This window comes from Micromys minutus (assembly GCF_963924665.1).
Source record: "Micromys minutus genome assembly, chromosome: 11".
NCBI lineage: Eukaryota > Metazoa > Chordata > Mammalia > Rodentia > Muridae > Micromys > Micromys minutus.
This window is the reverse complement of record NC_137980.1, coordinates 20,047,080-20,070,219: the sequence shown is the minus strand read 5'-3', so window position 1 is coordinate 20,070,219 and position 23,140 is coordinate 20,047,080. Positions and strand designations below refer to the sequence as shown.

Genomic DNA, 23,140 nt, shown 5'->3' with positions numbered 1-23,140 from the left:
AGGGAATGTCCTGATGCAGATTCGCTTGTAAGTAATTTTGATTTTATTAAAGAAAATTTAAATTAGGTATTTTTATTAGAAAAAACATTTGATTTTATTTTAACCAGTCTTCAAAGAAAAATATTAACCATGTAATAATTTGGTACTAAAATAATTTTAAAGATGTACCTCAGTTTTACGTTACATTATACTTCACTGCTAAAGGAAAATACTTTTCACCGTCATTGAGAAATGACAGTGAAAATTTTAAGTTTTACTTTTAAGTCACTTGTCTGTAACTCAGATGCCCTCAACCCTCCTCCTGCATCTGTGAGCACATGGCACACATAGACTGATGCAGGCTTACACAAATAAATAAGTATTTATTTATTTATTTGTATATAAGTATACTTTATAAGTATACACTTTTGGTGTGTCTTGAAGTGGGCATCAGAATCTCTGTATAGATGGTTGTGAGCCACCATATGGTTGCTGGGATTTGAACTCAGGACCTCTGGAAGGGCAGTCCTCCACCCCTCCCATTTTTTCCCCTTTCCCCTTTTTCTTTCCCTCCCTCTGTCATCCCCTCTTTCTCTTTTTTCCTTTTTACCTTCTTTTTGAGACAGTGTAACTCTGACTGTCCTGACACTCATTCAAGGCTTCATTCAATCTTGAAAGCTGCCTTTGCCTTCTGAATGCTGGGATCAAAGGTGTGTACCATCATGCGTGGGCACACATGGTTTGTTTTTTGTTTTTTAGAAACCACAACTACTGGGAGGGAGAAATAGCTCAGTGGTTAGGAGCACTTAACCTCTTCCAGAGGTCCTAAGTTCAAATCCCAGCAACCACATGGTGGCTCACAACCATCTATAATGGGATCTGATGCCCTCTTCTGGTGTGTCTGAACACAGCTATAGTATACATATGTACATTAAATAAATATTAAAAAAAAGAAACCACTACTACCATAAGTATACTTTTAATGCTGAAATTATTTCTTTTCTTCATACTGCTACTGGCCTGATACTTCATTACAATAACGAGAGCTCTAATATAAACCCGGGTTGAATGAATGAAGACATGGAGTGTAATCTACATATTTTTATTAGTATTAAGTATTAGAGTTCTGTGAATAGTTTCAGTATTTGAATATCCTGAGTAACCGGTTCATTTTGGTTTTTTTACTTATTTTCTAATTTGTGTTTCTCTGTTTTTGCCTTGTGTGTGGGCTCTGTAGAGGTCAGAAGAGGGCATCGGATCCCCTTCTACCCCACCTCCCCATTCCTCTCCAGCTGGACTACCAGGTGGCAGTGAGCCACTGGACATGGGTGCTGGAAGCCAAGCTTGAGCCCTTTGGAAGAGCAGTAGATGCTCTTAACCACTGACCCATTTCTCCAACCCATGCCTTAAAAACAATAAAATGTAAGCAGTACAGTTGCTTAAAGGAGATTACATAAAACCTTTTCAGATTGACTTGTTACACTCTTCCACAAGTCTCAGGAGATTCATCAGGGTTGTTGTAGGTATGATAAATTCATTTCTTTCTGTTGCAAGTTTATTTAAATGTTAACTTTTGTATGTTATTTTGGGTCTTCTTGTTTTGTGCTGTTAGAAATAAACTTGCTGTAAATACTTGTGTACATACATGTTTTTATATAATTATTATCTATGATTGGTAATTTATTTCTGAAATCTGATCTTAAATTAGCTACTTTGCACTTTCTTATTTTTGTTTGTGTTGGTGTCTTATTCTATTATCCTTATTTTCAACCTATTTATATTTGAGTTGATCTTATTATTGACATCATATAGTTGGCTCAAATAGCTTTCATTTGTTTTGCCAATTTAATTAATTATAAATTGATAAATGTATTCTCATTTATCAATTTAAAACAAGAATATATTTTATTAATTATTTGAAACATGCTGTTTTTAGTTGATAAATAATCATGTATACTTATAAAATATCATGTGGTATTTTTAGTGTGCATATCCAGTGTCTTAATGGTTATATCAGAGTCATGGGTATAGCCATCAACCTCAAATGTTTTTTTTTAGCTTCTACACATAAAGTGTGAAATATTTGTGTGCGTGTCTGAACTATCATTTAATATAATGTTCCTCAGCCTATTCCATGGAGCTGTAAATGACAGGATTCATCTTTTGTTGTTCTTTGACTTTGTGACTGACGCCATTCCATTTTGAATGTAAATTGTATTTTATTTACTCAACCATCTGATGATGGACATTGGCTGGTTGCATGTCTTGGCTATTGGAAATAGTATTGCAGTAAACTTAGGAGAATGAGTATCTTTTTAAAAATATTTTAAAAAATTTTTGGATGAATCATTTTTAGAGCTTTTTAATGGTTACCCTATGTCAAATAATTAAAAAAAATATTTTTACCATACTTTATAGTTATTATCTGCAAATAGATTCAGAAGCAGCCTCTTAGAAATTGGCCTTTTCAGCCTTTGTCTAGTTCTATTACTATCTTCTAATGCTTCATCACTGTTTGTTTGGATTTGTTGCTGTATTTAGTCTGTCTTGGTCAGTAGTCCCGTCTCTTCTTCCCCTTCTCTACTTAGCTTTCTAGTTGTTTGCTGAAGACACTCAGTGTTTGTTTGTTGCCTCTTGTAACCTGGACTGTGCTGACACTATAGGATGTGTTCCTATAGTGCATTATTTCACTCCTCTGTGCTAAGTTGGCACTTAGATCTCTCTGTAAGCTTCATTAGATTTAGATTCAAGGGGTTTTGTTTTATTTCCTCCGGATGCACATGATGTTTTCCTTTTTGTCTTTTAAAATATTGATGCACTATCTTAGCTGGATCGTTGTAGCCAAACCTTAATCTGCTTTAAGGAGACACTATGCCTTCTGTCTCCTCGCAGCATCTTATGATATCGAGAGAAAATTTAGCTTGGCCATGGTTCTTTTTAAAATTCATTTATTCCTGTTTTTAAAAATTGTTTTATTTACTTATATTCCAAATGTTGCCAACCTTCCTGGTCCCCCTTCCAAGAGAATTTCACCTCCTTCCCCCACCCCTTTGCCTCTGAGAGAGTGCTCCCCTGACCCTTTTATCCCCGTTCATTTCCCTTTCATGGGGCAACAAGTCTCTACCAGATTAGGTGTATCCTTTATTCCTGATTTTAACATAAATGTGGATCTTGAGCATTCTGAATTGGTTTTCACCTTGATTTTTTTCTTTATTTTTAAAATTGATTATTATGTATATGTGTATATATCTATAAAGGGAATACATATGTACTTGTTCGCTCAGATGTAGAGGCTGGCAGTATCAGATCCTTTTGAGTTGGAGTTACAGGAACTGCCTGATACGTGTTAGGAGCCAAATTGGGGTCCTATAGCAGAGTAGTATGTGTTCTTAACTACCAAACCATCTGTCATACCTCACCTTGGCAGTTTCTTGCCCTGAAATTATAAGTCGTGATTTTCTGTTGCATGTCGCAGGGTTTCCTTCAGGTTTCAGGAACATAGAATATGATTTAAAACTAATAAACTAAAGAGATATAATTTTTCACAGTGCTAATAATTTTGTTATTTGATATAGTAACTTAGTTCCTCAGTAACAAACCTTTTAAAAATTATTCGGTATTTTTCAAGAGAGGGTCTCACTGTGTAGCTCTGGCTGTCCTGGAACTCAGTGTATATAGATCAGGCTGGCTTCAAACTCATAGAGATCTGCCTGCCTCTATCTTCTAAGTGCTGGGGTTAAAGGTATGTACCCCTGCCTCTGGCTCTTAGCAATATTTTAGACTATAAGAGTATTCATTTTTAGTGTTTTTATATATGTGTTGTCATTATAGTAATTCTTTACTATTGTCCCCTAGAATATTCCTGATGTAGATGAAGAAGGTTTTAGTATTAAACCAGAAGCAAATCAGAATGATATCCTTTTGTGACCTGGGTGTTTTTAGCGGATTGTGTTGCCATATGCATAACTATAAAATAATGTCCTACCTAAATTTTCATCTGCTTTTTAATTGGCTAAAATATGACTGCTCTCCATTTTATATGCTTTTTTAATGTAAATGAGTAGCTTTATTCCTACTCATATATATTACTCTTTTAAGGGTCTTTTATTTTTGTATTTATGTGGAATATCAGTTATTCAAGATGAGGTAGAAACTAAATTCTTTAACTCATACTTACATACCAAAGAGAACCATTTCTACTCATCCAGTGATTCTGACTCTGAAGATGAAGAACCAAAGAGGTACCGGATAGAGATCAAGCCTGTACATCCAAATAACTTGCATCACACAATGGCTTCTTTGGATGAATTAAAAGTATCCATAGGGAATATAACCTTGTCCCCAGCAGTATCTGTAAGTATCTGAACATAAGCCAAATTGTACTGTATATAGAACCTTTTAATTTTACTTCATCTATCCACAACTGGTTAAGTTTTAGTTTTTTTGTTTTATATTTGTGTGAATTTTATATACTTTTGTTTTTACAAAATGAGACTGAACCCAGGTACTTGAGCTAAAATCCCAGTGCCCCTCTTCCCCACTTTGTTGTCTTGTTCCTCGACCCCGAAAGCTGTTAGGAGTGTGTTTGCTTGCATGTCTGTCTGTGGATCATGTCTATGAAGTGCCCAAGGAAGGCAGAAGGGGAGTTAAACATCCTGGAACAGGACTTTAAGAAAGGGTGCAGATAATTGTGACATGCCACGTGGGTGCTAGAACTGAATCTAGGTCTTCTAGAAAAAGAACACCCAGTGCTCACAACTGTTGAGCCATCTCTCCAGCTCAGTTTATAATTTTTATATAGATAAGTAAGGGTATTGATTTGGCTTAGTTACGCTCTTGAAAGAAATGTTTTGTTTTCTTTGAGATAGGGTTTCCTTGTGTAGCTTTGGCTGTCATGGAACTCAGTCATTCTTTAGACCAGGTTGGCCTTGAACTCAGGCCTGCCTCTGCCTCCCTAGTGCTTGAACTAAAGATGTGGACCACCACCACCTGTTAAATATTTTTAAGAAAGTGAAAATGTAGAACATTTGTTATCTGTTATATTGTATAAACAACGCTGTATGTCTCCAGCAGAGATAGTGAACTGACAGAGTGAATAGTTTCCTCATTAACTTTAAAGGTTTCTTCTGTTATCAAATCTAACATAAAAGATGTCATAGGTGTCATGTCCCTGCAGTGCTAGAGCTGGAATCTAGGCTTCTGCTTATGCTGTGCAAACACTCTACCACTGAGTGACCTTTCTGGCTGTTTTTCACTGTTACATTTGAATTTGAAGAAGAAATAAAATACTAATGTAGCCAGTGAGATGTCTCAATTGTGAAGAGCAGTTGTTATGAACTAAGTTCTATTCTCAGATACCACTTTGAAGGAGTAAACTGACTTTCAAAAGTTGTCTTCTGGTTTCCATCCACATGAGTGCCTGCATTCATACACATATATATCCTACACAGTGATAAAATTAAGAATACTACAGTAATAATGCCACTGATGTCATATGAATTCAGAATTATTACAGAGGAGAAGGGCATGTCTTAGAATGAGAAGTTTCTGTGGAAATATGCACATTATCATTTCTTAAAAGCTGTTTTCCATAATATTTTTTGTTATAACACCATTTTATATGTTATGCCTAATTTGTATGTAGGTTTTAATTTTTTAAATTTTAATGTATTATTTTTGAGATAGGCTGACTAGTATATGCTCCATAGACCAGGCTGGCCTCTGCCTCCTGGTAGTACTAAAGGCGTGTACCACACCACACCTGGCCCTAATATTACATTCAAAGTTGTATGTATATGTGTGTGTATGTATGCTTGGGGGCATAAATGTATACAAATATGTACTTGTTTTAGAAGTGAAAGTGTTGTTTTCTTAGCATTCATATTCTTGAGTATCAGTCCATGAGTATCTGCCAAGCAAGCAATATGCCCTTAGTTTGATACTCAGTAACAAGGAAGGGAAAGGGAGGAGTAAATATTTTTTAATGGGGGGAAAGGTTTTATAATTAAATCCTCAAGGCCATGCCTCAAAGATCTCTAAAGTGAGGATTTACTATATTATTACTATTTTAACATTGATGAGTGTGTAGTTATAAAAAGACTTGTATACGCAAAGTAGAGAATTATGAACCATTGAAAATTTTTATTGTGTAACAGCCTAACTAAAAATACACACAATCAGAAGCTTAAAGGGATGGCTATCTATTAAAATGTTATGAACCTCTTTATAAACACTTGAGGTTGTAGGTGTTTTTAAAGCTTTCATGTCTCATCTCTTTTTTTTTTTCTGTTTGTTTTTAAATGAATATATAGTAATTTCATGCCCAGAAGATAGTCAAAAGGAAAAATTTAGTAGTGACTGCTAGATTTGAAAAGATCTTTGCATATATCTTGTTGCCCATGTGGTTAACTTGTATAATTTTCTCCCTAACCCTGTGTTTTAAGTAGAATTTAGAAGGGAAGAGACAAATTATTAAGTGTGAAAAGAAAATTGAATTCTATACTGAACTTTGTCTTTCTCTTTCTTTACATGCACTGCTAGAGACACAGTCCAGTAAGTGCCAGATTTTATATTTTGCCTATTGACCTTTAAAGAATTAGTGTAATAGAACATTTGATTTTTAGTGGGAGGAGAGGCCTTTGGTCCAGCGAAGGCTCGTTTTCCCAGTGTAGGGGAACACCAAGGTGCTGAGGTGGGAGAGGGAGGTTGGAGAGAAAGCACCTTCATGGAGATAATGGGAGGGGGAGGGAGTGACATCTGAAATGTAAATGCAGAGAATATTCAGTAAAAAAAGAAAATAAAACACTTGTTTTTCAAAATTTTGTTAAATTCAGAATATTGTAGTATTTTGCTTTAGATATTGATAATGTTTTAAGAACATTTTATTAGGTAAATGTATTTTACTCTTTGATTTCAATTACTAGACTAGAAATTATTATGCTTACATTTAGAGGTACATTTATAAATGCTAAATTTTTTAAAACATTTTTTGTAAATGCAATTTACAATTAAGTATATATGATAAAGGCTACATAAACTAGGTTGGTATTAATAACATTTTATCAAGTGGTTTGTTACCAAGTTAAATTATTTGCTTAATAATACTTAATTTTTGCATTTCTGTTTTAGGTGCAGATGAATCGAAATTCATCTAGTAAGTTTGATACAGGATTTGCTTATTTTATATAAGAATATCAGGCACATTGCTAGTCTCAGCCTTGTGTAATAGTTAAGGAATTAATGCTCTTTTAGTATTGCTAGTCTTACTGGTTGACAAGAGGATACTTTATCCAGAAAACAAATGACCCATAATATTTCTTGTCACACTAAGAAACATTGCTTAGTCTTCATAGCTTACAGAATTTTTCAAAAGTCAACAAAGCTAGAAAATAACTTGTGATTAAGAATGTTACAGTAGACTGTTAACGTGATCCTAGATATACACATCCCTTGGGTCAAACCCCAGCATTTTGGAGGAGGAGGAAGCTATGTGAATGTTTTATAAAATAGTAATAATCTTTAGCTTTACTTATTTTAAAGTCATGTTACAACTGTAGTTTCTGCTTTATAATAAGTAGTAACTGTATAATACTAAACATTTTAGGAGGTAACATATTTTCAGAATTATACACTAAAAATCAGAAACTTTTGTAATTTTGTAAATGGAATGCTTAATAAGCATTAGTCTTGATTAATATTATAGCACAATTAAAAAGCCTCTATTGAATTAATAATAACAAAATGAAAATAAGGGTTTACTGTTTAAAGGAAATGTCTGATGACAGAGGTTATAGAGAAAATGTGACTAAGTAGAGTTGCTGTAAGATGAGACAGTCTAGCAAGCACTTTGAGAAATCCAGAATAAACCAAGGGAAAACCAGTGCAAGCAGGTATAGCATACAGTGTGGTGCCCATTGAGAGTCACTGCTGTCGGTTGTTCTCAGAGATATAGGACGTTTAAGGTATGGCAAAAGTTCATGTTCACTGATAAGACCCCACTGCAATGCTGTTCTCACTGGCCAGATGCTTTCATCGCAGATGCAAAATGCAGCAGAAAAGATTAGGGCCTCCTTCAGTAGCTCATCACCACTAATGATGTATAGTATCAGTATATTCTGAGAACGTGAAACTGACTGTAGGACTTACCAGTTAAAAAAACCTTGTGTAGAATACACACAAGTACTTTCACATCTCTTCTAATTTTTCTTATTACTTATTTTTGAGATAAGGTGTCTCTGTATAGTCCTGAAACTGTAGACCAGGCTGTCTCTGCTCTCTAGAATGCTGGAATTAAAGGCATGAACCACCATGCCCAGATCTTGTCATTTTTAAAGTTACAGTTAATGTTTTTTTTTATAAAGCTAATAAAAAGTATCAAGAATCAGTGGAAATTCAGCTTTGTTTTTTACACAATTGTTTATATTTTTTATTTCAAAATTTCTAAGTTGTGTTTAGCACTGGAATATGTAAGTATATAGAGAAACTTAATTAAAATGTTTTTGTCTCAGATTATTAGTTTTTCTTAATACTTTAATTTTTTAATAGATGAAGAGTTAACAAAATCAAAGCCGCCTTCTCTACCCGCTGAGTAAGTTTGCTGTTTATTTCTTTTAATAGACTTTATTATAGACTGTATTATTTCAAACAATTTTAGGTCAGGATCAAAACCAGGTGAAAGGTACAGAGATTGCCCTTATATATTATTCCTACCTTTAATATGCCAAGCTTCCTTCTCAGAATCCCTTACCGGATCAGTATAGTTGCTGAACTTGCATCTTGACATGAATCATCCAAAGACTACTAGAGGGTCACTTTTAGTCTTGTACATTCTGTGGGTTTGAGCAACTCCTTTCCTCTCTGCCACCCCACCTAGTCTCTCTAGGCAACTCTCTAGGACTGGCACTGTAATGTCATAACCAGTATTTTCACTGTGTAGAAATCTCATACTCTACTTAGTCCTTTTTTTTTTTACATTTAGATTTAAGTATTTTTTTTTCTAGAATTTTGCAGTAATATGTTAGTCATGTTGTTTTCTGAACTGTAAAGTTTATGTTGGAGTTTTTTGATATTTTAATTTCTTTTCACGTGAAACTTCTTTTTATGATGATTTTCTAAAACAACAAAACAGACCACAACAGCAGTTTGCCCTGGCAGCTGTGCTGGTGTCACATGCTAGTTCCTCGTGTGTGTTCAGGGATTCTCTCATCTCCCTTTCTCACTTTCCCCTTCACTTTTGGCTGTGACTTTGTAAAATGGGCCATATGTCATGGTTTCAAGATGGAGTATCTCAATAAGATGAAAAGGCAAGAAGCTAGATAGCAATCTCGATAGCTCTGAAAACCAGAGTAGGGAAAAATGTTAGGCAGTGTTACGTCTCCCTTCTCACTTCTTTTTTTTTTTTTTTTTTTTTTTGTTTGTTTTGTTTTTCATGCTTGCAAGCAACATTTATTTAAGGACACCTAGGATAGTTTTCACACTTTTTGTTTGTCTGTAAGTTTGGTTCCTTTCCATTGCAAAGTTTGATTTTTAAGAACCCAGGGGCAAAGTTACCCATGGATTTTTTTTTTTTTTAATACAATTTAACAACTTTATTTTACAAAACAAGGAAAAATGTACAGATTTTAAACATTTTTTGCTTAAAATTATACATTTTTTGTCAGTACTTTTTTTCAGATTTTAACATAATTTTTACATGAAACTATATGAATATATTTTTTAGTCAGTACTTGATTTTTTTCAAGGTTTGATTGTATGCCTTGAAAACTTAATAGTTACAATGAGCTAAAGTACATGTAAAACAAAATGTAACATGGAAATAGTTAAAGTTTTCTTGTTTTATAAATATTTTTTTGTTTTGTTTTGTTTTCTTTATTTCTTGCACTTCATACAGTCTGTGAGTTGTTTCTGGGGGAGTGCAAGCCTCTGGGGTTAGCATCCCACTATCAGTGACTGCATATTATGTCTGTTCTTTTGTGACTGGGTTATCTCACTCAGGATGATATTCTCTAGATGCAGCCATTTTCTTAGGAATTTGGTTAAGTCATTGTTTCTGGTGGCTGACCCTTCTCACTTCTGTTCCAGCAAGAGTTAATATTTTTATGTGAGTGAACATTTAGCTTAGTACAGTGGGCACTTTAAGATAATTTGGTGCCTGTGAAGTAATAAATGAGAATAGTGGTGGTGGTTGTTGTATTAATAACTTCTAAAGATAATTTGTTTATCATTTAAAGCTTAATTTTTAGATTTCATTTAAATAGCTACAATAGTAGGCTTTATTGTACATGGTAGGATATATTTGCATTGGTGCATGTTGAAATATTAGATAAGCGATTTTAGGTCGTTGTAATAATTTTGACAGAATAGGCCTAGTTTCTATGCAAGATTTCTTACAGATTTGACTTCTTTTGAATTTTATATTCTAGACTGTACTAGAACTCAGACTGTTTAGATCTATTAGCCGTGTCTAGCAGATAGCTCATTTACAATTTATCGTTATTCATATTCAGTTTGAGTTTAGCAAGGTATGATTAAAGATTAACCCCTATCACTTTCCCTGACAACAAGATGTTATACTGTAAATTCTGCTGAATGCCATTTGCCCAGTCTATTGACTAAACTTTCAATGTGTCTATTTAATCACATTTATTGAACTGTTACAATTTTGTGGAACAAAAATAAATCGTTTTATGCTAATAATAATATTTCTAATCATTGTTCTAAAATGTTATTCTAGGAAAGGGACCAATGATTTACTTGCTTGGGACCCCCTGTTTGGATCATCTCTTGAGTCATCTTCAGCTCCACTAACTTCATCATCATCAGGTTAAAAAACCCTGATAAAATAAAATATATGTATATAAGTGATGTCTCATTTTTGGGAATATAATAGCAGCATTCCCCCACCTCCCCATTGATTCTATTTACTTATTATGTTTAATCATCTAAAGCTTTTCTTTTTAAGTTTGTCACCCAGTAATAGCGATTTCCTTCACTACCACCACCGTAAAAAATGAAACACCCCAGAACACGTAAGAATGGAAATAATCAGAATCATCTCTTTTTTCCAATGGCTTCTAAAAGCACTTTCTGTTGGAGATATGTTAAGATATAATATTTATTTATAAACACTAGTGCTAATAAATATTGTTACTAGGGTTTTTTTGTAAAGTAATTCTGATTATTGGAAAAAATTGAATTTTATATTTATACATGGCTTGGCTTAAGTCCATTTGAAATGCCACTTGGACAGGGCCTCCTGATAAGTAGCTCATGTATCTGCCTCTGCTCTGGTAAGCTCATTAACAAGCAAAGCATTGAGTCTAGTTCATTGCTAGTCTCACAGATATGACCGTATCTTTAAAATAGCTACTGAATAGCACAGGGAAGTTTTGAAGTCTTTCAGGTTGGTATACATTTCTTCAGAATGCACCTTCAAATGCAGGGATAGGGACAACATGAAAAAACTGGTCCCATTTGAAAGAAGACAGCAGCAGCCTCTGAATCCAGATTTAATATTTTACCAGCTTTTGGCTGCCTTGCTTAAATGTGAATACATACTTTCTTGTAATGAGCTGTCTAATGATAATTTCTTTCTGTGAGTTTATTTTCCATCCTGTGAGTGCCTTTTTTTTTTGATTTCTTTGTGTGCTCCTTCATTGATTACCAAGAACCTTTAGCTTTGTATTTTACTTTCTCATGTATTTACTTAGGCTGGTACTTACATATTTTGAATTTTGCACATTTGTAAATGTAGAGAATTTGCCAAATATATTTTTCTATGCACTATATTTTTTAATGTTTAAATTATAATAAGTACATTTTTTTTAGTGGATCAAGGTTTTAAAAATCATTCTATTTAGAAATAATTTAAGGGCCAGTAAGATGACTCAGCAGGTGGTACTGTGCTCAAGCCTAATGACCAGAATTTCATCCCTGGAGCCCATATGCTAGAAGAGAGTTTATTCCCACAACTCGTCCTCTAACCTCCATGCACACTGTCTTAGTTGGAGTTTCATTGCTGTGCACGGATACCATGACCAAGGCAGCTCTTATAAAGAAAGGCATTTAATTGGGACTGGCTTACAGGTTCATAGCTTTAGTCTATCATCATGGTGGGAAACATGGTAGTGTACAGGCAGACATGGTGGTGGAGGAGCCAAGAGGATTAGATTACATCCTAATCCACAGGCAGCAGAAGGGGACTCTATACCACACTGGGCATAACTTTAGCAAAGGAGACCTCAGAGTTCATCCTCACAGTGACATACTTCCTCCAATAAGATCACAGGTGTGCCAGTAAGGTAACACCCTCTAATTAGTGCTGTTTCCTATGGGTCAAGCACACAAGTCTACAGGGGTCATTCCTGTATACCATACTCACACACTCAAAACTAAATTATAATTTTATAAAGTTGGTTTAAATATTTGACTCTAATTTATTCCTGCTTTGATATACTAGTGTTGATATACAGTTGAAATTTATTTAATATTATGATAAAGGCACATAAGTTAGGAATACTGCTTTTCATAATTATAAAATGTCACAAATGGCATTGACAAACAACACTAAATTCATACAGGATTTAAGAATAATGAAAGTATTATAAAAATTTTAAAAATGAGCTTTACTAATTTGAGGTAATATTTTTAGCAAATTCATAAAGTCGTTAATGTTTTAATTATTATGAAGAATATTACAGTGTGGTTCTACTGAAGTCAGATCACAAAGTCTAATAAAGGTTAAATGTGTTAATTGGCACTCACACTATTCTGCAGGCACAGCTGCAAAGCCTTGATCTCACATTAGGCTCTGTGAGTTACATAAATTGATAGTAAACTAAGGACATTTGAATTTAAATTAGTCTGTTTTTATCTATCAGATTTAATTTTATGTATATATATATATATAAAGTTGAAACAGGAATAAAGTTTCTATGTGTCAGTTTTGGAAGATTTAATAATTGTTTTGAGGATTATTGTGAATGTCAGCAGAAGCTTTGATAAAAGAATATTTGATGGATAGATTCTCAGTATTTCAACAAATATCCTTGATTATATTAACACTATTAGAAATGATCTTTGAATCCTCCTCTGTCTTTATCTACGGACTGGTACATACTGATGATTTTCTTCCGATTCTCTTTTCTCTCCCATCAGCCAGACCCACAACTCCTCTTTCTTTAGGCACCATTGTTCCACCTCCAAGGCCTGCTTCCAGACCAAAGCTTACTTCAGGCAAGCTGAGTGGGATTAACGAAATAGTATGTACTCAAGAGTTTTTTTAAAAATTCTGTAACTGTTTTTAGTCTGGCTGTCCTGGAACTCATCATTTAGACCAAGCTGCTTCATACTCACAGAGATTCATTTGCCTCTGCCTTCCAAGTGCTGAGATTAAAAAGATTAAACTGTTCTCTAAAAATGATACAATTATTTTGACTTAAGATACAGATATTTTTCTATATGCCCCTGCATAGTTAAATACTTTTTTCTAAACTCCCTAAAGAATAGAAACTTTCTCCAGTCATACTTCTCTCTCTCTCATATAATCTCAAAAATTATACTAACAAAGCAACAAACTACCTAAGAGGATACACATAACCTTCAAAAAGGGCAGAGGTTTCCTTTTTAAAAGTTGGTTCACTACACAAGCCATGTCCATTGACTCAAAATAAGCAAGTTCATGTAATTCTTGCCTGAGTGTAATATTTAAGGAAAAAGTGTAGTATGTTTTAGGCCTTACTGTTAGTCTATTCTAGCTTTATTTTATACATAGGAGACTGGAGTCCACTGTATTTAGCTGATATAAAAGTGCAAATTAATACAGAGCACTGATTTTCCAATGTCATCAATAATGGCAGGAACGTCTGTGAGTTTCCAAGCCAGCCTTTGTGCCTCCTGTGTGCTCTGTTTTGTTTCATCTTTCACACTAATTACTGTTTAATTACAATTATGTTTCTAAAACCCCCACACTTACCCTTTTCTCTTCTTATCTATTTTCAGCAATGTAATTATTGTGGTTGAGACTTTTAGTTGAATGTAAAAGATATTTAAAGTGTCTCAGCCTTTACAGTGTCACCATACCAGCCACCCCCTTTCGTGTCTATCCAGCTACTCCAAACTTTCTGGTGTTGTCCAGACACAATATGTTCTTTATTCTTTCTTTTGTTTTCTTTTATGGATGGGAAATAAGGAGATAGGAGTGAACTTTGGGCCTCTTGCATGGTAAGCACACACTCACACTACCATTGGTTCTTGTTATTTTCCACATCTACATTTTCTTATTGTATGCCTCCATTTGAAGTGACAGTTTTCACTGAGGCACAAATGGCCTTTTTCCTTAAGACCCAGCTGTTATCCATCAGCAAATTGTGTCATTCTTTGCTCACTCCCGTATACTTGTGTTTTTGTTAAAGTGCATCTCACACTGTGTCGAAATAGTATCTGAACCTTTTACTGCATGATGTGTTAGCTAGCTTCATGTCCACAGTAGTTTGCATGAAGCCTGTAACATTGTACATAGATAGGAAATGTACTTTGAGTGGAAGGTCACATGTACATGTCCTTATTTATGTCTTTAATTTATGTCTTATTCCAGTGAACTGACTTACTGGTAGTAAGATAAAGACTGGGTGCAAGCTGCCAACGAGATGGTTAATTTAATACACTGTGCTTTAAAATTTATTTATATATTTTATGCATGAATCCTCTGTCTGCCTACATGCCAGAAGAAAGCACCAGACCCCATTACAGATGGTTGTGAGCCACCATGTAGGTGCTGGGAATTAAACTCAGGACCTCTGGAAGAGCAGTCAGTGTTCCTAACTGCTGAGCCATCTCTCCAGCTCAAATCGCTAATTTGTAACATGTCTTTTCTCTGTTTATAAAACCTGTTTCTTCTTCTAAATCACCTTGCTTCTAAATCACGTTAGAAAATACAGAAAACACAAAAAAATTGAATCTCCTCAATATATTACTAATGATAATTATGTTTATATCTTAGTATATTTTTTTCATTGCTTTCCAAATGTATAAATGTATAAATAAATATAATTTACCCTAGACAGTAAAATTATCAGTTATTATAAGGACAGACATATTAGCTGTTCAGTGTTAGATAAGTTTTACGGGGGTCTTGCCTAGCCTCTGGATGTGTTCTCTGTAGGTTCTACCTCCCCTCTGTTGGGCATTTCAGCTGGTTTCATCCCTTTTGGGTGTTGGAATCCTCTTGCTTTCTTATGTGTGTGTCTGATACTGTTTTTTGTTCAGACTCACTACATTGTATTTTTCTAAAAAGTGATGATATCAACTTTAGAGTTCCCATCAACCACACATGTATTCAGTATAACATGATGGATTCATGAAATAAACAATAAAACTTTAAATAACTACTTTATTTGCTACAAATAGAGGAATTAATTTTCAAATAAAAAAGAATCCCTACGTGACTTAAGTGTAACATTGTGAAGACATTGTTGAGTACAGGTGATGACTTAAAAAGTTATGAAGCATTTATTTTTATTCAAATTTTACATGTTTATTATTTTTACTTCGATATTTTGGAAATGTCTTTTGTGGATTATTTTTGCTTTATAGTTTTTAACTTTCTTTAAAAGTAGTGGCACCTACTTTGGACAACTTAACACTACCTATAACTCCAGCCCAGGGGATTCAGTGCCCTTATCTGACCTCTGAGCACTCACATAGCCATTCCATTCAAACACAGGCACACAAGCACACACATAAACAGTAAAACAAAAAGATTGGAAATATGCCTTTTAAAAATTAACTAAAAACATTTAAAAATAGTTTTTTTTTCTTATTTTGTGACTTATCTGTTATTATTGATAGGATACAAAGAACTTATCTCATGTTTATAGAAATAGTGTACATGTTTCTGGGAAGCAGTTTAGTGGTATATGAAGAAATTTGTTTCACTTATAAGTACTATATTAAGTATACTTTTAAAATACAGAGAATATTTTATGTACAAACCTTGATAACATTGTTTTAAAATAGCCTTTTCTGGTTTCAGTATGTTCTTGGGACTAATTTGACATAACTTCTAACACCAAGTTAAAAGAAATTCATGGTAAAGTTGAATGGTTTGTTAAAACTTAAAATTTTTCTCTGACAAGGAGGACTCTTTTTAGCATTTGATAAACAACTTTTTGTTTTTAAGCCCAGGCCATTCAGCCCACCTATAACTTCCAACACCAGCCCACCTCCTACTGCTCCCTTAGCCCGCGCAGAGAGCAGTTCTTCTATCTCTTCTTCTGCTTCATTGAGTGCTGCCAATACTCCAACAGTAGGTAAGTGGTCATTGTTGAGTATGAAAGTTAACATTCAAAGCATTGGGTTTACATTTAGGTGGGTAAAGCATATGCATGCATACACATTGTTTTGTTGTTGTTTTATACAAGTAAGGTCTTTCTACATAGCCCTGGCTGACCTGGAACTCACAGAGATCTGCCTACCCTGCCCCTGCTCCTGCCCCTGCTCTGTGTCTGCTGGGAAAGATTAAAGGCCGGTGCCACCACACCTAGAATATACATTGTTTAGAAGGCCTTACATTTTTTAGTTTTATACAAAGACTAGTGTCAGCTCTTTCACTGAGTAGATGGCCTTAAATAGTCTATTTAAGAAAAATTGCTTAGTCCAAGTTAATGCAGCCTATGTCCTTTACATTCTGGTGGGAACCCTCCAGCTCATCAGCAGCGTGTCTTATGGTCCCCACTGTAGTAATTTGAGTAGATGCAGCAAGAGTGAGGACATTGGCCAAGGTTTTGTGGGTAACTCTGATACAGTAGCTGCTAAACCATTTTAGTTGAGGACTTTGATTAAGGGAAAAGGACACACACACACACACACTCTCTCTCTCTCTTTATTTCTTTTCCAGTGAGAAGTGAAGAATTAAAATCAGAAATTTTGTTTTTCTGGACATATGCTTAACACTTGTGAAATTGACCTCATTTTTTTCTGTTTTATTTATTATTTTCTATACTTGGAGTATTTAACTATTGCTGAAACTCTTAAGAATTTGTCAATATATAAACTGCTGGTCAGTATGAATTACTAAAGGAATACTCTACAATGCAGTTAGTTCTACTGTGAATTCACAGTTGCATTCTTAAGAACGTTTGTGTTTGGGGCTGAAAAGATAGTTCGATGGTTAATAGAGTGCCTACTGCTCTTGTAGAGGACCTAGGCTTGATTCTCAGCACAAACATGTAATACAACTACCTGTAATAACATTTGTGGAGGGTCTTGACATGGTCAGGTTAATTTACAACTTTGTACACATACATACACTCAAACATACCACACAAAAAAGAAAAGCAGTTCGCATTTGAAAATCATTTTCTTGGAACATTTTACTTAAAGAATGTTGTGTACTTGTGATGAATTATTTATTTTATAGAATTTTAATCACAAATATTAAAAATAAGTTATTAGGCTGAAATTATTTATAGAATTTAAATCTTACGAAACAAAACCAATGTTTTTTTTTTTTTTTTTTTCCTAAATTTTACTCAAGAACTTTTTAGCGTTGTCTTTTACTCGGGCTTCTTACAAGTACCCATATTTTTCTCACCCACTGTCACTGTGACAACAACACAGGGCTGCTGAAGCACCCACTGTGCTTCAAGGGCAACTGTCTGCGTCTCAGCATGAGCCGCTTGCTCTTGCTGTCCTGGGCCATAATAGAAATGTAGACATTTAAAGTCACACTCAGGACTGGAGGCCCAACCTTTTCATGCTTCCCAGGTGATTGTAGTATATGCTGTTTGTGAATGACCGATAATTAAGCTAATTTAATTGAATTTAGTTTAATTTGTCAAAGAAGAAGTGCATCTTGCTGGTGTGATGATTGCACGAGCAGAGGCTTGATGGACATCTGAGTGGTTTGGTTTCTAAAGTTTGAGTCTGATGCTACTATTCTATTTCACATGCCTTGTACATTTTCCCATTCTATTTAATTGAGTATAATTAATACGTTTGTTCTTTGAATGAACAGCTTTATTTTTGTTTGTATGTTCTTAATTTTGTTTTCACAAAATTTATACCTTAGACATAAGAAAAGATTTGCTTTACTAGAAATTCAGCAGGTAGCTTGAGTAACCAAAAATAAGCTTTAGCATTTTCATTGCATATGGGTATGTCCAGCTTTTTGTCATCTGCATGGTATTGTGATCTATAAACATGTTGAGTTGCAGTCACATCTATCTTGGGATGCATACAATCTACTAGATGTGCCTGTTTCAGCAGGTTTTGTGATGGAAATGCTAAGTTGGTTTTGATTGATCTGGTAAGTATTTGTTCATTGTTTTAGTCCCTAACGTTGACAATAGGAAATCTAGTAGCATATGACAGGAGATGAGACAGGCAAGGCAGATGGATACCAGGCTGTTGCACTAGAGGGTCTTCAGTCCAGCTAAGAAGTTCTTTCATAGTTATGACTATTCAGCTCTGTTGAGATTTGAAGTTGTTGACTTTTCTTGTTTCTTGAAAATGTTTTCTTTCCCTGCAATATTTTATCTTATTTAAATGTGATAGAAGATGATAATTTGATTGGGACACTCTCTGAAATTGAAAAGCACTCTGAGACAACACCAGGTATTGTATCAGAAGCAAATAAATATACATGTGACTAATGCTCCTAAAGCTGTCTAAAATATTTCACCTAATTTTCTCCTTTTCCAGCAGTGTATGGTGTGTCAGCAGTCAGGAATAACCTTAAGATTAACTATCTCAATTTTGTGCTAATTATGTCTAGTCGCTCTATGAAACCAGGTCTCTGGTTATAAAATGCATACTGATCTTGCATTTTCTTCTATCCCGTCTACACATTAAAAATCAGTAGATTGGAATGCTCAAGCTATCAGAATAGAGTGATTAGAAAAGAGACAAAGTATGTCAGCCTTAAAATGTTATAGAAAGGGCTGGAGACTTGGCTCAGCAGTTAGGAGCACTGGCTGCTCATGCAGAGGATCAGGTTTCAGTTCCCAGAATCCTTGTGCTGACAAACCGCTCTATAGTCTATAACTCTAGTTCTAGGTGTTGCATGCGCTCAGTACATTCAGAAAAAACACTGGTGCATACACATAAAATAAAAGGAAACAGCACTTGCACTATGAGAACAAAGACCATGTGGGTACATGTAAATGTTCAGTGTTGAAGCAAAGTACTCTGTATCTTGCTTATCCTAGAGGCTTCAATGCTTTGTAGTTTCAGCATTTAACTCTTTCTAAATATGTGGCAGTTACACCAAAACTGGAAATGAAACTGTCCTTACTAAGAGTACAGGTTGTTTTCACTTTTAAAAAGTGCTTAAGTAGAAATATAGACACCTGCATGTACATTATGGTTTTGAAAACAAAAATGTAATTAAAACAAAAACAAAAAAACCCACAGAAATGTGAATATGCCAAATGGTAAATTGTTTTTTGAGCTCCCCCCAACCTTCTAACTCTTTGCTTGCCTGTATTTAGTAAGAAGCATCACAGTTTATGGGAAAATTAGTTCAACAATTATCAGTAGAATTCTGCTTGTCAGTCGCTCTCTCAGTGAGCACTCCTATAGGTTTGTGTGCATACAGAGGCCAGAGGTCAACAGCAGATAGGATTCTTGATTGTGATCTACCTTAATTTTTTGAGACGGGGTCTCTTCACTAATTTTGCTGACTTGACTGTCCAGCAAGTTCTGGGGACCCACCTGTCTACCATTCTCTAGTTTATAACTGGGGTTATAAACATGGCACTGCTATGCCCAACTTTTTTGTGTGGGTGCTGGCTATCAAAATGTAGGTCCTTATGCTTTTGTAACAGGCACTTACCAACTGAGTTATCTTCTTGGCCTGGTTTCTTCTGATTTTTATAGTCAAAGGCATAGTACTAGTTTATCTTTGTGTGCTGATATTTACTTGTGTGCTATTCAAAGGAAAATATGAATTTCATCTTTAAGAAGAGGCCTTGGTACCATAAAGGACTAGTTTTTATAACCTTGCAGTGATAAGAAGAAAAGCCATAATTGTTCAAATCCCTCATATAAAATTTCCATTGTGTTTTTATGTAGCCTTACACACATTCTCTTACCTACTTTAATCATCTTCACATTACTTAGAATATGTAGGACAAGGTAAATGCTGTGTAGATGGTTGTTATACTGCGTTGTTTAGAGAATGAAGACAACAATAGTGTTTTCTCACATATCCTGTGTGCAGAACTGTCAGATTTAGAGGGTCAGCTGTGTAATTCTTCTTAATAAGAAAATCATTGAACTGGGATATAGATCACAAACCGTGGTTTTTATCTATGAGTCCTTGAGTTTGATCCTCATTACTGCCAGACAAAACAAATCACAAAGCATAATATGTGTTCGCAAAGATCTGATGAAAATTGAGAACCTCTTTGCTCTGTTGGTAGGGCTAGATATTTTATAGCCGCAGTGGAGAACAACATGTCTGCTCATCAAAAAGTTAACAGATTTTATTTTATGATTTAGCAGTTTGACATCTAGGTACACACCCAAAAGGAAGAGCAGGAATTCAAAGAGGTAGTCTCTTTATACCCATTTGTAGCAATGCCATTTACCATAGCATTTACAATAGCAAGAAAATGGCAGCATAGGAATATGTAGTATGTGTATGTCGTAGAATATTATTTAGTCCTAGAAAGGAAGAGAATTCTATTATACTGCAGTATGAATATTCAGTACATTGTGCTGTTCTTACAGTCAGTGTCATGGACAGAAAGCACAGTGATCACTGACAGATGTGGGTGAAGTAGAGATGCAGGTGTGTGTGGAGGGTAATTGTTTAATAGGTATAGAGTTTCAGCTTTGTATGATTGGAAGTTATAGAAATACATGATGTAATGGTTGTCCAGTATTACTTGTTTCATTTTTTTATGCTTTAACTATGCAACTAAAAATTGCTAAGACCAGCAAGACCCTGCCTCAGAAAGTCAAAGAAAGTAATGGAGGTAGGAGTTGAGACCACAACTTTTGTTACATATTTCACCATAGTTAAAAAAAAATAGTTAAGGTGAAAAGTGACTTTAGCTTTCCCTAAAAGTGTGCTGTCCTCACATTCTGATGACCTTCTACTTTATAATGTTAGAAAAAAGTTGATGAATTCAAGTTTAGGTTTTATAGAGACACTTTTCAGTCTATAAACATATATTTATACTTGAAATCAACAAACTCATACTTAGTGGCATTTTTCTTAACATTTTCTCACTTTCATTCTCAAAGTTGTTCCTCTTAATTAATCCCTTAACTGTGCCTGCCTGCCTGCCTGTCTCTCCATCTGCCCATCCCATCTCATCCCATCTCATCCTTCCCTCCCTCCTTTCCCACCCCCTTCCTCTCTCCCACCCTTCCTTCCTTTAATTTTTTGAGACAGGGTTTTAGTTTGTAGCCCTGGCTTTCCTGGGAGTCTCAGGCTGGTCTCTAACTCGAGATCTGCTTGCTTTTGCCTCTCAAGTGTTGGGATAAGTACAGATTTAAACTTGTATATGGTGTTTTCTTTTATTCAGGATCATTTGGTATTCAGAGTGACCACAATATTGCTTCTTTTGAATTTTGACAGTGATGGTATCTTTTAAATTAATTTTTAAGTTAATCTGAAAATTTCCTCATGCCATATTTTTGTATATTTTTGTCCCCCTCCCTTGTTGCTCTCCCTGCCTCTCTCTTTCTTATGTCCCTTTATCTCTTCTCTGATAGTTCCCTTTCTGTTATTATCCTCTTTTCCCTAATGTCCCTTAAGGTCTCATTCCCCTTTCACTGTCCTCTTTCTAGTTTTATGACCCACAAACAACCATACCTTCACACACACCAATAGTCCATACATACACATTTAAATATAGGTATTATATGTGAAAGAGAATAAATATGTAGTATTGCTTTTTTTTCTTTAAATAAAAAAACATGAGTTTCCTTTCTACCCATTTTCTGAAAGTGTAATTTGATTTTTCTTTATGGGTGAATAAAATTCTGTATATAGTACCAGATTTCCTTTATTCATTCTTTCTTGATATATATCCAAGCTGTTGCTATTTTCTATTATATTATAAATAATGGAGTGAATGAGTATAGGTTTATATCCTTTGATCAGGATCATAAAAGCTGCCCTGTCCTCCTCATAGCTGCCTGGTAACCACACCCCCCACCCATTCCCTCACGCCACACTTCCCAAAATAACAACTCTTAAGACTTACTTATATATGAATTAATGCCTAGGCTGTAAGCTCAGGCTTGTTCCCTGACTAGCTTGTAACTTAATTAACTCGTTCGTTCTAGTCTATGAGTGCCACAGGGCTGGTTACCTCTCCTCGGTTTCTTGTGTCTCTCTCCTTAGAGTTCCCAACATCCAACTTTATCCCAGAGTTCCTCTCTCCCTACCAGAACCCCACTTCCTATATCCTCCTTCAGCTCATTGGCCAGTCAGCTTTATTAACAGGTGGTGCTTCCATACAGCACACAAGAGATTGTCTCTACACTGTCCCATCTATTCCTAATCTAGACATGTGTCTCTGTTCTGCAAAACTGCAACTTGTTATTCAAAAAGCTCTCTCTTGTTTTTTTTTTTTTTTTTTTTTTTTTTTTTTTTTTTATGACACCTTAGCAAAGTACCTGTCAGTTATCTTTAATTCAAAATGCTCTGAAATCTGAAGATTTTTGACAGAGTTTCAGATTCTGGAGCCCTTGGGATAGCAAAGATGTTGAGATCAGAGTTGCTCAAATGGCAGAGCTTATATAAATATTACCAAATTGGGGGGGGGGGGGACCTAAGTATGAAAGACTTGTCTGAACCCAGGCAATTTAGATACAGTATACTTAACCTCTAGTGACTGCTGTTATTTGTGAATACATTTGACATTCTTGTTTTCACATGGAATTATTTATTGTTTATGTTGGAGAGCATACCTTTCCCAGTGTCTAAATGCCAGCTTTGGTATCATGTAGTTTTCATCACTAAAGCTATTTTTGTAACAATAAAGAACTTTTAAAATCAAAATTCCTTCAAAGTCTAGAACAACAGATTTTCTTGACTGCTTAAAAACATATAAAACATTTGTTATCATAAGAGTGTTTGGCTGCAAGGCATTAGACACTATGGTTAAATGCATGCTCAACTTTGAGAAATTGTTGCAGGAATTGT

At 34.8% G+C, this 23,140-nt stretch overlaps 1 protein-coding gene across 1 annotated transcript in view; it reads left to right on the top strand.

Moving 5' to 3' along the window:
- FCHO2 (FCH and mu domain containing endocytic adaptor 2) overlaps positions 1-23,140 on the top strand; it is an 89,347-nt gene that overhangs the window by 52,989 nt on the left and 13,218 nt on the right. The window contains exons 11-19 of the mRNA XM_080924972.1: positions 3-27; positions 3,835-3,895; positions 4,160-4,332; positions 6,520-6,531; positions 7,108-7,132; positions 8,524-8,566; positions 10,712-10,800; positions 13,135-13,238; positions 16,157-16,286. Coding sequence (XP_080781098.1) covers positions 3-27; positions 3,835-3,895; positions 4,160-4,332; positions 6,520-6,531; positions 7,108-7,132; positions 8,524-8,566; positions 10,712-10,800; positions 13,135-13,238; positions 16,157-16,286 — 662 coding nt within the window. The remainder of the gene's footprint in view (positions 1-2; positions 28-3,834; positions 3,896-4,159; positions 4,333-6,519; positions 6,532-7,107; positions 7,133-8,523; positions 8,567-10,711; positions 10,801-13,134; positions 13,239-16,156; positions 16,287-23,140) is intronic.